This window comes from Rhagoletis pomonella, unplaced genomic scaffold (genome assembly GCF_013731165.1).
Source record: "Rhagoletis pomonella isolate Grant_MI unplaced genomic scaffold, Rhpom_1.0 Rhpom_scaffold_00009, whole genome shotgun sequence".
Lineage (NCBI taxonomy): Eukaryota > Metazoa > Arthropoda > Insecta > Diptera > Tephritidae > Rhagoletis > Rhagoletis pomonella.
Window position 1 is genome coordinate 26,478,057 of NW_023458563.1, and position 15,025 is coordinate 26,493,081.

Consider the following 15,025-nt stretch of genomic DNA (forward strand, 5'->3'; position numbering starts at 1 on the left):
GCATACATTTCTTGAGAGGTAATTTAAGAAATTTTGATAGAAGAAAATTTCTTTTTAATTTCTTGAACGTCATTTTATTTGAATTTTGCGTTTTTGTTAATGGCCTTATTCTTAAAAAATAAAGTATGTGTTTAGGCCTTAAGCCTAAATATTTCCAAAAGATAATGCACCACCCTAATGTGTCATTCGCATATGTAAATGTACATGCATACTTGTACACATGTATATATATATTATATATTCGCGCCGTTAGTTTAAGTTTCCCCCCGGATAAAGTATCTTTCGTTGAATTTCCCCTCAATGTCTTTTCTTTGTCCGCTGGTTCGAACGAAAATCACGGCTTTAGATGTGTCACTTTTTCATCGGGAGACCAATGAGAAAGAACTGCAGCTACCAGGCCACATTAGTTTCTGGTAAAACCATTGTAAACCAACATATATACACCAATTCAAAATACTTGGACAATTAATAAAACCATTAAACTAAAATGAGTTTTATTTGTCTTTTTTTCCTCATTTTTCAAACCTCATTGTGACCACTTTGCGCACCAAACTTGAGCCGTACTGCGTCACATTGACGTTTTTATTGGTCCTTAGGAGCCGTGAAACCAACATACAGTCCACATTAGAAGAAAAAGCGAACCCAAAAAGTAATTGAGCCACTTCTACGAAAAATTTGGTCACATCAAGCTGCACATAACAGCGATCCTGCTACAGCCACAGCCACACTTATTCGTGCTACGAACCAGCAAAACACTGATAGCATCACCGTCCAACAAGCAGTTTCACCAGCTACTAGGAAACTAAGGTACGTGGTTACAAATTCAAGTGCACTAAAAAAATTACCAGATATAACCTCTAAGTGAATGCAAGCGAGTTGAAGTGATTTGTGAAAAAAAAAACAGTTGAACTTGTGCAAATAACCGCAGTGAATAGTGTCCATCGACATTAACAGTTCGTAATTGCTGCACCGTGCATCACAGTGAACGGTGGCATATATGTAACTTAAATATCAAAGTGCAGCACACATTGCTTTCCGGCTCACTACATATTGCAAAAATTTTTTGGTATTTTGCCACTTGCCACATTCGATTTGCTACTCGAGTTAACAAAGCGCCGGTAAATTTCAATATCAATTTCGTTGTGCTTAAGCAATTTAATTCGTGCAGCACATTTCTTAAATTTGCATTACACTGATTCACTGTATTTGAGGTCACATAACCTCAAATTTTAATTTCCTTCACACTTTTTTTCACAAAAATCACTTCACCACGATGAATTTAGTCCATTTGCGAAATATTTGCTGGTAAACATTGAAATCAAGTCCATTTGGATAAGTTTTGCCGACGTTGCGTTGTGTGTATACTCGAATTTGTGCATACAGATATGTTTATACATATATACATACATATATATATATACCTTCGTCGGCAGTGTTGGGTGGCGAGTAGCACATACACATATATATACATACATATGCTTATCACTTTTCTGAAAAAATAAAAAAGATTATCGATTTTCTGAAAGAGATATCAATTTTAAATCGTAGTGTTTTCTTGACTGCTTCTGGGTTCTGGCTCGTAGAGTTTAAACAATCTACGTTGGTACTCTTATACTCTTTTCGACAATTTGGCAAAAGTTTCGCTTGTGCATTTATACATATACGACAGTTTGGAATATACACGGTCTATTCCTACTTATAGTGAACATACTTCTTTCGAAAACTACAACAAATTTTAATTCGTAAAGAGTAATCAGAAGATCAATTACCGAAATGGAAACCTTTATTCGTTTGGCAGAATCTGTAATCGAATTTGAATCAGATGACAGTGGCACACCAGCCGCAGAGCAAAACAAACACGGCCTTGCAATAAGCAAGACGAACTAAAGGCTTTGTGGGAAAAGACCAAAGTAGCTTATGACGCGATCATAAATAAAGAAGGAATTTCTAAAGATGACATTAAAATAATTAGACGGAAACATAAGGGCTCGTTTTCCAGCTATGTCAAATGCATGTCGGCAATGGCTAGTCAGTCTGAGACGCTTGTAAATGCAGAGAAGGATGTACAAGATCAGTCGGTTCGTGAACACAATATTCACCTCCCTCCGTGTGATACAGATGTGTTCAAGGGCGACTATCTGTCATGGCCATCGTTCCGTGACATGTTTACAGCCATATACATCCTAAACAAGCCTGAATCAGAAGACTCAAGGGGAAGCCAAAGACATAGTAAGAAAATGTCCACTCACCAATGAAGGTTTTCAAACGGCCTGGAATAACCTGTGTGAGAGATATGAAAATAACCGTATCCTCATAAATACGCAACTAAAAATTCTTTTCAACATAATTTCCATAGATAATGAGTGTGGTAGCTGACAGAAGAAGTTACAGCGCGATATAATTAATTGTTTATCAGCGCCCAAGAGCCATAACATTGACATCTCGAATTGGGATGCAATTATTGTATATCTATGCTCAACTAAACTTCCCGACTGTACGCTGGCTCTATGAGAACAAACCATAGATCACAAGAAAGATTTACCAAAGTGGGAAGACATGGACAAGTTCCTATCGAATAGGTTTCAAACCTTGGAAACCATGTCAGGCATAAAGGGCACAAAGTCTGTAAAAGCGTCAAAGCCGCAAAACATCAGACATCCCTCAGAAGCCCCCACAAAAAGACTTGGCGCGTTCCAAACCAGCGTAACCAAGTACACATCTAAAATGTGCCAAACAAATGAGCACAAATTACGCCGCTGTTCCCGTTTCCTAAAGCTAACGCCAACTGAAAGGATCGAGTTTTTAAAGAGCAACAATGCTTGCCTGAATTGTCTGAGTTCTGGACATACTGTATCAAGATGCACAAGCCCTTTCAATTGCGGCACGTGTCACTCGCGACATCATACGCTCCTGCACACCCAGACAATTCCCCCAAAGGCAACACCGCCTCAAACGCCACCGAGCTCTGCCAAAGATGTTGCCTCAACCTCGCAACAAGCTGCAGCAAGGCGTAACTTCAATGAAACTAACTCCGGTAAAAGCAAAAACGTTAAGTCTAATTATGCAAATATGAACTCAGGTGTACTTTTAGGAACGGCTCGTGTAAATATACGTCTCAATGGTACAGATTTTTCAGCACGAGCACTCATTGATTCTGGTTCTGAGTGTTCCTTTATAACAGAACGACTCAAACGCAGAATCAACCTGCCATCTAAGAAGATGTATGCCAAAGTTTCAGGCATCACGAATTCAACTTCTGCTCAGGTCAAGGAGACATGCAACATAGAACTACGGTCCCCTGTTGACTCACTGTTTAGTCTACATGCAACAGTGCTCGTGCTGACAAAATTAACTGGAAATCTTCCATCCTGCCGTATCAGCGCTATGACTATGCAGGCATTTCCAGATCTGATTTTAGCAAATAAAAGGTTCTTCGTTAACGAAGAAGTAGACCTAGTACTTGGTGGAGACATTTATCCCCAAATTATTTTGTGCGGCTTGAAGAAAAATGTTCTCAGTACACTTCTTGCCCAAGAAACCGTGTTCGATTCGATTCTAACCGGTTGCACAGAAGCACCAAATCCAACAAACAACATAGTTTCTTATCATAGCGAAGTTGCCTTGGATAAACAACTAACAGCTTTCTGGGAACTAGAAGATATACCGAAAAACAAAAATTTAAACGAAGACGACAAGTATTGTGAAGAGCTTTATCGGAAAACGACTGAGAGAAACCCAGATGGAAAATATGCAGGAATTTCCAGCAAACATTTGCCTAGACCCCTCTCTTAAAAAAGCATGCTCTCAGTTCTTCCGGAATGAGACACGGCTTAGAAAGGATCCCGTCCTGCAAAAATAGTATAATAGGATACTAACAGAATATGAATCACTGGGACACATGTCCAGAATAAATGCTAGCATTTCAGCAGACTCTTCCGATAACTACTTTCTACCCCATCACGCTGTGATAAAGGCGGAAAGCACCTCTACAAAAGTTCGGGTCGTCTTTAATGCCTCAAGGCAGACGGCTAATGGTACAAGTTTAAATGACGTACTTTACCCAGGTCCAGTACTCCAAGCAGATCTTCCAATATTAATACTCCGCTGGAGATTATATAGGTACGTTTTTAATAGCGACATCGAGAAGATGTACCGCCAAATTTGGGTGAATAACAACCATACCAAATACCAGCGAATAGTTTATCGTACAAACCCGAACGAACCTGTAAGTCTATATGAATTAAAGACTGTCACTTTCGGGATTAATAGCGCACCTTACCTCGCGATAAGGACACTTCTACAATTAGCTGACGATGTAGAGAGTTCTTTCCCAATAGCATCTAACACTCTACGAAAGTGGATGACGTGTTAGCTGGAGGACATAGCGTCGACTCTAACATTAAAGCAAGAGATGAAATCTCAGAAGTGTTACGATCAGCTGGTTTTCCACTACGGAAATGCACCTCAAATTGTCAGGAAATTCTAAAGGACATCCCAAAAACGGACCTTCTTGGCGAAGACTTCTTAGCATTCGAAGACACCAGCACGGTTAAGGCTCTGGGCATAAGATGGAATGCCCATACGGATTTATTTTATTTTATGGCCAGACCATTGGAGGAGCACAACACTATTACGAAAAGGGCGATACTGTCAGCTATCGCCAAGCTTTTCGATCCGCTGGGATGGCTGGCGCCAATAGTCATCGTAGCCAAAATACTCATGCAAAGTATTTGGCTAGAAGGCACAGACTGGGATGACACTGTGTCTGCTACTATTTTAGAACGTTGGCAGCATTTTACAAGACATTACCACGAAATAGATAATATCAGAATATCTCGATGGGTATACTTCTCACCTGGAGACACCATAGAGATACATGGTTTCTGCGACGCATCAGAAAAAGCATATGCGGCTACGGCATATATGCGTGTCAAAAGAGATGACAAAATTTTGGTCAATCTACTTTTGGCAAAAACCAGAGTAGCCCCCGTCAAAACTATATCGCTACCACGACTGGAGTTTTGCGGAGCAGTGCTCCTCGCAGAAATCATAGAATCTATAATCAACAACCTCAACCTAGGACCAGTGAAGACACATCTATGGACGGACTCGACCATCGTACTCGCATGGATATGAAAGCCGTCTTGTTCTTGGTCAACCTTCGTCGCCCACCGAACTACGAAAATCGTAGAAAAAGTAGGGGAGAAGGACTGGCTACACGTAGACTCGGCCTCAAATCCCGCCGATTTGGCTAGCAGAGGACTACCTGCGTCAGAATTGGTCAACAATTCTTTGTGGTGGCAGGGACCTTCTTGGCTGCAAGAAGACAACTCCAAGTGGCCCGCTCAAGGAACAGACTATCATACAGAAGTCGAAGAAAAAAGAGCACACACTTATGCGCCAACAAGAGCGAATGATATCGATATTCTTGCCGTTTTTCCGATCTACCGAGTGCTTTGAGAGTTTTATCATATGTTATGAGATTTTATCGAAGAACTCATTCTAAAACAAAAGCTTCAATTCAGGAAAGTTCTTGTTTAATTTCATCTAATGAAATTAAAACAACGGCACAGATCCTGATAAAAATCTACCAGAAGCATTATTATGGTGAAGAATACGCAAACTTGAAGTCTAAAAAACCAATCGATGCAAAGAGTGAAATCCTTCCGCTTTATCCGTTCATCGATAAACATGACATTATCAGAGCCGGAGGTCGCCTTGGAGCATCCCAGGACTTAGCATACAACGAACGCCACCCAAGCATTATTCCGTATAACAGCAGGTTGTCCCGCCTTATTGTATCGTTTATTCACAAGGTCTCCTTGCATGGAGAGAATCAACTGATGCTACGCCTCATCCGTACCCAATACTGGATTCCCAAAGTCAAGAACTTAATCAGGTCCACTATCCATAATTGTAAGACATGTATTATCTTTAAAAAACGGTCACAAACTCAACTTATGGGAACTCTTCCTCCGGAACGCACTACATTTACTCGCGCTTTCACAAATACGGGGGTAGACTTTACTGGACCTTTTGATGTTAAAAGTTACCGCGGCAGAGGTTGTCGAGTTTCTAAAGGGTATGTCTGTTTATTTATTTGTTTCACGACTAAAGCGATTCACTTAGAAGCTACTAGTGATCTTAGTACCCCATCTTTTCTAGCGGCATTTGCACGGTTCGTGGCTAGAAGAGGATGTCCGAGAAATATCTACTCCGACAACGGCACTAACTTTGTCGGAGCCTCACGATCCTTACGATCTGAGTTTATAGCTTTTCTGTCTGAAACTCGAGATAAAACTATCTCGAAATACGATCATCAAATGCTGACGTGGCATTTTATACCCCCTGCAGCGCCTCACATGGGAGGACTGTGGGAAGCGGGCGTAAAGAGCTTCAAAAGCCACTTTAGAAAAATTGAGTCCGCCCACAAATACACCTTTAAAGAGCTTAGTACTATTTTATGCCGTATTGAGGCGTGCCTCAATTCACGGCCTCTGAGTCCCTCTTCAAATAACCCTACTGACCTGGAGCCGCTTACTCCAGGCCATTTTCTCATTGGTGGACATCTTCTAGCCCCACCAGAATTAGACGTTAATGAAACTCCTGCCTCCATAGTGAATCGGTGGCAAAAACTCAAAGCACTAAATCAAACTTTCTGTAGGCGATGGAAAACAGAGTACCTAACCGAACTTCAAAAATGCATTAAGTGGAAACATCCCAAGGAAAATATCAAACCTGGTGATCTGGTCGTCATCAAGGAAGACAACTTAACCACCACTGAATGGAGGTTAGGACGAGTTGTCAACGTACACCCTGGTGCCGACAGCAGAGTACGAGTACTGGACATCTTGACGGAGAAAGGTCAAGTCACAAGACCACTGGTGAAGTTGGTTTTACTCCCGCCATACAACGATGGAAACTCGGAGCCCGCAACCACCTCGTAAACCAATTTTCATCATTATATCCCACTTCCTTTTTCCACGCGATTCCACTTCCTTATATTAGGAGGGATCCCACGACTAAGAGAGTTCTTGTTTTTCGTTTATTTTCTTCTAATAATTAAGAAAAAAATTCGGTGATGGTTCTGACCCGGATTTCCCCGAGTTGATCTGGTTACAAATAAACGACCGTCAACAGATCTTAACCCAAAATACCCATAAATTGCAGAGCAGATAACTGCTTCATATAAAAAATGAATCACAAACAGTGAAAACCTAGCAAGTTCCGTGAAAATATATTCAAAATGCAAACTTTTCTTTAACTTGCTGGAATGATAATTATAATTTTAAAACTCACAGATTTCTGCTTCCGTTCTAATTTTTGTTGCCAGAGTCGTCAGGCTGCTTCTCATTGTAGTCGTTTCAGCCGCATGGTTTCTTTATTCGCGCACCCCTTAATAAAATACAAATGAATTAGTTTCAAACTGTTGGATATAAAAATAAAAAATATAAAAAATGGGAGAATTAGTATATTGTTACCAAAGCAAAGGAGCTTCTATCAAACCGATCTCACGAACCACTATGATGGCCTTGCTGCTAGAAAGTATCAGGATTGAAAGGTGCTTATAATAGCGACACAAATCCAATCATTGTTTCCTTTCCCCATTAATTCCACACTACAGGAGGTGCTGGGCTTGTTCAATTGGCAATCACCAACGCAGTACTGCGTGCATAACCACAGCATCACGCTCGATGTGAATTTCTACCAGCGTTGTACCAGTTAAGCTGTCGCAGCGTTCGTGCAAATTTTCGGCAGCGTTACCGTGGTACCGCTTTACTATGTTCTTCGAAAGGCCACACAAACTTATGCATATATATATACCTTTGTATATAAACAAAACCAAAAGAAACTTGAGCTCTAGATACCCGGGTATCGAGCAATGCGAGTAGCTCGATACTCGCTCGAAACTCGTTCATTGCTCAACTGCTCAAATGTTTGTTCAAAATTTTCGAGTTTTTGAACGATTTCATAAACAAAAGAAAATTTGTAAATTGTATTTGTCAGCAGCTGCTTTCTAAAGCAGAATATACACAAGCAGACTTGTCTGTACTACATGTCAAGTATGACATACCGTCGCATCGTGTATAGGCGGGTGTGCACACCAAATTCTAGGTCTGCATACATGTATGAAGAAAATTGAAATTTTCCAATTTTTCTGCTCGTTGGTGCGACAGGTATGAACGTTTATAGTAAACAATGCAGACAGAACCTCATACTTGAATAGATTTTTATGCGGAAGTTTGTGTGAGCACCGTGGCTATAATTGATAACGAGTTTTGGCGTGATTTTATTGAAGCCTTTAGGGGGGAAAAAGTGTTATGGGAGATAAAACACGACAATTACAAAAATAAATTAAAGGTTGTCCAAAGTTGGGAAATACTTTTACAAAAATATAAGGAATTAGATCCACATGCCACGATTGACATCGTAAAAAAACGCATTAATGGCATGCGGAACTGCTATAGACGGGAACTTTCAAAAATAAAAAAATCGACGAGGTGTGGTGCTGGCGGAGATGACATCTACAAACTAACGCTTTGGTATTTTTACCAATTAGACTTTTTACGTGACCAGGAAACGCAAACACCGGTTATTAGTACATTGGAGGAGAATGATTTTGATAATGAGGTGTGTAATATTTAATCGAGTAAACAAACACATAGATTATGGTAATAATAAGTATAGAAGGTTAACAATGGAGATATAGACAAAGACAACGACGCAGTTAAAGGCAACGTAAAACAGAAGATTTAAGATTTCAGATGAGGATGTAAAGGAAGAGGAAGAAGAAAATGGACGCACATTTAGGTTTTTATTTAGAACTGGCCAATACCAATAAGCTATTTACGTGACATATTTTAAGCAAATCGGATTTTTTAAATAGGTCAGTCCACGGCCCAGCTACTGGAAAACCGTACCCTAAATGTTAATCCAAACCGTTCAGCCATTTCTGCGTAATTCAGTAACAACTAATCAAAGACAAATTTTTCCGATTGATTAAATAACTACTATATATTTATTATTATAGTTATTAGATATTATAAAATTTTACTCTGCCATGGGACTGATCCAACTGTGTTAAAATAATGTTTGTATTTATTGCGAACGCTTTTCGCTACATTTGTTGCATTTCCCCCTTGAAGAGGTCTTAGGTTTGTAAGTTCACAAGCACTTTGCCGAGGAGCGTATTGTATTTCACTTGGGGTAACATTTTCAACATCGACGCCGTCATTCATATGTTGCAGCCTATTTTTCCGTGTTAAAAAATTATGGATATAACAACAGGCCAAAACTATTTTCGATACTTTATGAGGGCTTAAGTTCATTCTGTTTGCCAGAATACGAAAGCGGCTGCATAAAATGCCAAACGCATTTTCCACTACCCGTCTAGCTCTCGATAATCTGTAATTGAAAATAGTTTCCTCGGCGCTTAGTTGGGTACGACTAAATGGCTTTATTAGATTCTCCATAAGTGGGAATGCATCATCTCCTATAAAAACAAATGGAAATTCCTCCTCACTCATAGGTACACTTGCTGGTTGGGGAATAAACAGTTCATTGTCGTCATATTTTTGCTTAAATTTGCTTTGGCCGAATATTCCTGCATCAGACGCTCTTCCGTTTGCACCAACTTCAACGGATATGAACTCATAATTTGCATTAACAATTGCCATCAAAACAATGGAGTAAAATTTTTTGTAGTTGTAATAATATGAGCCCGTTCGTGGAATTAAACTAATTTTAGTCTTCTCTTTATTTTTAGGTTGAATCTCAAAGAACTCGAAAGCGTAAAAAGTCTGACAATAACTCAGAGTTTCTCGAAAAGGCCATACAGCATCTGGATCAAGCCAAGAACTCAAATAGGGAACGCGATGATGCTGACGTGTTTGCTGAATCTTGGGCAATTTTATTTAGAAAATTGTCAGCGGAGCAGCAAATATACGCAAAACGAGGTATTGAAGAGATCCTAGTACATGGACAGTTGGGAAACCTTCATATGAATTCTGTACAAATAACCGTCTCTCAAAGAAATCCAAGGACCTATACAATATCCCGCGCCTCGACTCCATGTTCATCGTCGTCTATTCCCGACCCTTTTCCTACAGTTTACACACAAGCACCGCAATTACTTATTTCAAGGCGCACTATGCCACGAAATGAATACTCGCAGTCCGGGTTTGCAGAATCACCAGAATTTATTCACTCAAATAATTCTGGGTCAGCGCAATCTTTTGATGAACTATTTTCGGACGCTCAATACCAGTGACTTTTCATTATTTTAATTTTAATTGTTATTAATTTTATAATTAAATAAACGTTTATTAATAAACTAGCTTATTGCCGCAGGGTTTCACCCCACGTTATACAAACAGTTCTTTTGTGTTCTTCACAGTACATTTTGTATGTGCCGAAGCTGGTTCATTGGCCTTATAAAACCATAATGAAGCAAATTTTTCAATATGTAGGGTCATCGTCTGGGGGAACGTACTAGACAACAAGGCCCTCAGGGTTAAGCAGCTGGAATCTGCATGGCCGGTTAGCTGGCAAGACAGGGAACCCTTGAGGAAGTGGTGGGTGCTCCCCTGACTTCTTGTGGTCTATTTGTGGCTAGATTACCTGAATGTATTCGTCCAATGTTTTTATTATGGCTTCACAAGTTTCTAATACAATACGACTTAAACTGTGTGAAGATATTGCTGTTAAAAATTTGAAATCTTCGAAGCTTTCGTCGGATGACAAAAATCTAAGAGTAGCCGAAAGCCGTTCATGGGGCGTAATTGCATCTCTCATGAAAGTATCTCTTTTTTTATTAAAGGCTCCACCATCAACAGGAGTTCTTGATAGTTTGCATTGTTCATGCGAACAAAATTTTTAAATTTTTTGATAGATTTTGTTTCCAATTCCTTAAGGAGTGGTACGTGTGAATATTTTGCGCGTGTTTTTATAAAAGTTTTCGCACCAAAAGCGTTGTTTTCGCCTTTTTTCCTTCTTTTTCTTATCATTTTCAGCGCACACAGAAATTACAAGCAGGGCTATAATTTGATTTTTTGATGCCATGAGGTTCACTCACTTCAACGATTTCAACGAAATGATGTTTGAACAACATAGGTGTATACTGAACTGGCATGCGACCAAGTATGCATACAAGTCTGATTGTGTATATTCTGCTTAATCCAGGTTAAATAAATTATATTATTAAATACCAATGTAACAATCTTTGCATTATATATCAATAATTTGAAAAATTTAAAAAGTTGCTACCAAAAATGTCAATATAATAAAAAAACATTGCTCAAATTACTCGAGCTCATGCTCGAAAATTTTCGAGTAATGAGCATTGAACAAGTGTGCGAGTCCTCGCTGCACATATACCCGGGCTGTTTGAAAATGTGCGAACAAAATCGAGAGCTCTAAAAGAAACCACAAACATGTCTATCAGGTTGTATATCTACCTATTAACGCAAACAGAAATGGGGTGTATATGAGATACTACAATAAATGCTGTAAATACTTAGTTTAGTTTGTCCAATCACACAGTTCAGTTTCGCAATAGCACTTCACCCTTTCATGACGGCGTTGACGCTGTAGTTCCACGGGTTTGCGTGTCATCGTTTTACTAGATTTGCGTTCATGCAGCGTTGACTGGGTAGCACTGTGCCAAGTCAATAGTAAAAAAAGCGAATCGGCCAATAAAGACCAGATGTAACTGAACGCAGCAAGTGCATCGATATGTGGGCATGTAGAAGCCTTTACTTTCAGTGGAGGCCTTGACACAATTCGCCTGCTAATTGTCATAATAATCGTACTACTACGCTTCGCTTTAATACGAATATATTTGCAATCGTATCAAAAGTTAGCTTGTGATAAAATCATGGACATACGCAAAGAAGCCGGTCGCATTACGAATGCGGAATATCAGAAAGATTTCCACGTGGTCATCTTGCAATTCGCCGCACCACTCTTGCTTTGCTTGTAGGTTAAGTTGATGTATAAAAGTTTAGGCGAATATACTTGCTCTGAGATATTGCGCATATTGAATTAGTGAGTTCTAATTGCATTTCCGTCTGTCATACATGCAGAGTAGCTATTAATATAGCATAATACTGCATAATAGCGAGGTTAGGGGCGTTACGCCAAGTGTAGCTCAAAGGTGCATATATGTAGGCAATAGTGCTTTGGCCACTTTCGGGTTTCTTTGGGGTTCTGGTACTCCAGCCGAGTCCCGATATGGTCACCAAATGCCAGCGCCCGAGGACAGATGTAGGCTTATGTATTTTTATCTGAAAAGGAAAACTTATATTAATTAGAATTCATATTAACTAAAATTTTTTACACTTTCTTACCTGGTTGCGTGCGTAGAACCTCATGCATTAAGAAAATTCCAATGGTGTAAATGAATTCTTTTCATTGATATGTATCCATACCAGGGTTCGGACTACTCAAACAACGGGAGTAAAAAACAAACTTTCGTAGTAGTAGATTTTCATGCTTCATCTTTTTTACGCAGTCATGATGACGCAAAAATTGGAGTATTTCATAAGAGGATCTAGTAGCAATCTTTTACGTAAACCGAAAATAGATAATTGAAATTTTGGTTCAGTTTGTACATGAAGTCGGAATAGTTAAACAAGTTCATTTACGTTATATTGTCTAACTTCATTAAAATCCTCCTCATCCGAACTTAGTTTTTTGACTCAAATTAGAATTTTATTTCTGGAGTAAAAAGCTAACAAAACGGACTAAAGTAGTAGATCGCCAACCTTTTTCAACTCTTACCAAACCCATTTCGGAACTGAGTTGAGTCCGAATACTGGCTTAAACGTTCACTTATTCATACGTTCCATATTGAAAAAAGGAAAAAAACCAGCTGGTGGATATACCATCGCACCATTTGGTCATTCATTGTTAAAGCGCCAGCTAGTATAAAATAATACTCACCCATAAAGCAAAATGCATTGTCATGTTGAGACATTAGTGCATTATATATTTCACATATTTTAAGGAAAAAGTCAAAGGAAAATGTGATAGTTTATTGTCACATGCCAGCTTAAATTAATCAATTCTGCTGCATCCGTGCTACCCTGCATGTGTGGCCGGAAATCACATCCAGTGACGCTACAACTGTCTCTCTTCTTGCTGGCAGGGAAGTTGTAGGGTGTCGAGAAGAACAAATCTTCAACAATCGTCGATTAATAATCTACACGGGTTCAATAAATTAATTGAATTACTATTCGATTAATATCAGTAAAGTTAGTAGATTTTTCATTTTTTTTAAATTGGCAATTTTTTAATCTAATAAATGCAAACTTGCTGTTTTTAAGTATAAATAAAACTTACCTATGTCCATGCATTCCTTCTCAATGGAATGCATGGCATTTGTGCGATCCACTTTTCATTATTTTGTGGGTCGCTTGGCGTAACGCCCCTTATACATAATTTACACGAGCCAGTTTGCGCCGTACGAATCATAAACCCCATTTACACAAACCAAACTGTTGATATGCATTAGCGAAATAGTTATGCCCCTAATTTAATTAGCCAAGGTCGATACACTCGCCACCCAACAACCCATATCAAGCGTAAAAATCGAACCAACGAACAGTATCGACACAATTTCAGATGGAACGATGTCTCAATTTGCCGCAATGAGGAAAAGGGCCGAACAGCGCACCCTTCGCTATCCGCAACCATGCCGCCTATGCGACGCAAATCATCCGATAAGGCTTTGCCCTTTATATCGTGCGAAATCGCCAGAGGAAAGATTGCGTGAGGCCTTACTAGGACGCTACTGCGCTAATTGCCTCGCGATGAATCACGAATTAAAAGACTGCGTGAGCGAAGGCAGATGTAAACGATGTGGCGAAAAGCACCACTCGACACTACATTTCTAGGATGAACCCAGCATATCGAAAAAGTCATGGGCCCAACAGGAGGAGGAGGAAGAAAAAAATTCCGATGGTGTGATCTCGCTACTTGCGTCCGATTCTGGAACGGAAACGCGGCCTTTCCGTCCAGATACCGAAAAAGGTGCACTTTCAGGCGATGCAGCGGAGACTCGGCCTCTCCGCGCATTCGCAGAATGGGGATCGGAAACTAGGCCTTTCCGACCCCTGTCGCAGCAAGGGTGGAACCGGTTACGTGGAGCGGAAACCAGGCCTTTCCGCCTGCGTAATCTCAAACGCAAGGATAAAGTATCTTTCGTTGAATTTCCCCTCAACGTCTTTTCTTTGTCCGGCGGTTCGAACGAAAATCACGGCTTTAGATTTGGCACTTTTTCATCCGGAGACCAAGGAGAAAGAACTGCAGCTACCAGGCCACATTAGTTTCAGGTAAAACCATTGTAAACCAACATATATACATCAATTCAAAATACTTGGACAATTAATAAAACGAGTTTAATTGGTCTTTTTTTCCTCATTTTTCAAACCTCATTGTGACCACTTTGCGCACCAAACTTGAGCCGCACTGCGTCACATTGACTTTTTTAGTATGTTTAAAGCACGGTAGAAAAAAGAAGGTAGTTTCACTTAATGACATTGGCAGCCATGTTAGCCATTTGACTTTTGCTGGGATTTTGTCGTTTTCATCAAAATCTAGCTACCAGATTGAAAATTATAATATAATTTTTTTCTGAAATAAACTATACATAGCAAAAAACAAAATAATTTTGTAAAATAATAAAAAGAAAAATGAGTTACTCATTTGGAAGCTGCAAAAATACAAAATACCACTTCCAGGAAGACGGTACAAATGTTTTTAAATTTCCAGCGCTTCCTTTTGTGAATTCGATATTTAAATCTAAAGTTAAAGGACAACAAAACTAATACGTAAATAATAAGAATAGAAAAATTACATCTTGATGGCTTTGTTGAATTTATTAAATAAAATCGTTTAATAATGTTAACGCAACATATATACACATAGATTAATTTCCAGTTTGGGGTTGGGGTGAGAAATACCATCCTACTTACGTATACCATTGTCCATTGTATTTCGAAGTTAAATTGCATTATATTTATGT

At 39.3% G+C, this 15,025-nt stretch overlaps 1 protein-coding gene and 2 long non-coding RNA genes across 4 annotated transcripts in view; 1 reads left to right on the forward strand and 2 right to left on the reverse strand.

Moving 5' to 3' along the window:
* Positions 1-10,425, forward strand: part of LOC118745669 — a 17,344-nt gene extending 6,919 nt beyond the window's left edge. Inside the window, exons 1-2 of one of the 2 annotated variants that reach the window (XR_004993678.1) lie at positions 82-807; positions 9,767-10,425. Coding sequence is in view for 1 of the 2 variants with exons in the window: in XM_036479239.1 (XP_036335132.1) it covers positions 9,767-10,270 (504 nt within the window). In the remaining variant the exon portion in view is untranslated. Of the gene's footprint in view, positions 1-81; positions 808-9,766 lie in introns of those variants that run through there. The other variant, XM_036479239.1, reaches the window with a different exon arrangement.
* LOC118745670 lies at positions 7,273-12,528 on the reverse strand. Its single transcript, XR_004993679.1, has 3 exons — positions 12,348-12,528; positions 11,516-12,284; positions 7,273-7,395 (listed from the first exon to the last, which is right to left on the reverse strand). It is a non-coding gene; the product is annotated as an uncharacterized LOC118745670 (long non-coding RNA).
* Positions 12,529-12,969: 441 nt separating this feature from the next.
* LOC118745671 lies at positions 12,970-13,421 on the reverse strand. The gene is made up of 2 exons (XR_004993680.1): positions 13,342-13,421; positions 12,970-13,201 (listed from the first exon to the last, which is right to left on the reverse strand). It is a non-coding gene; the product is annotated as an uncharacterized LOC118745671 (long non-coding RNA).
* Positions 13,422-15,025: the final 1,604 nt, after the last annotated feature.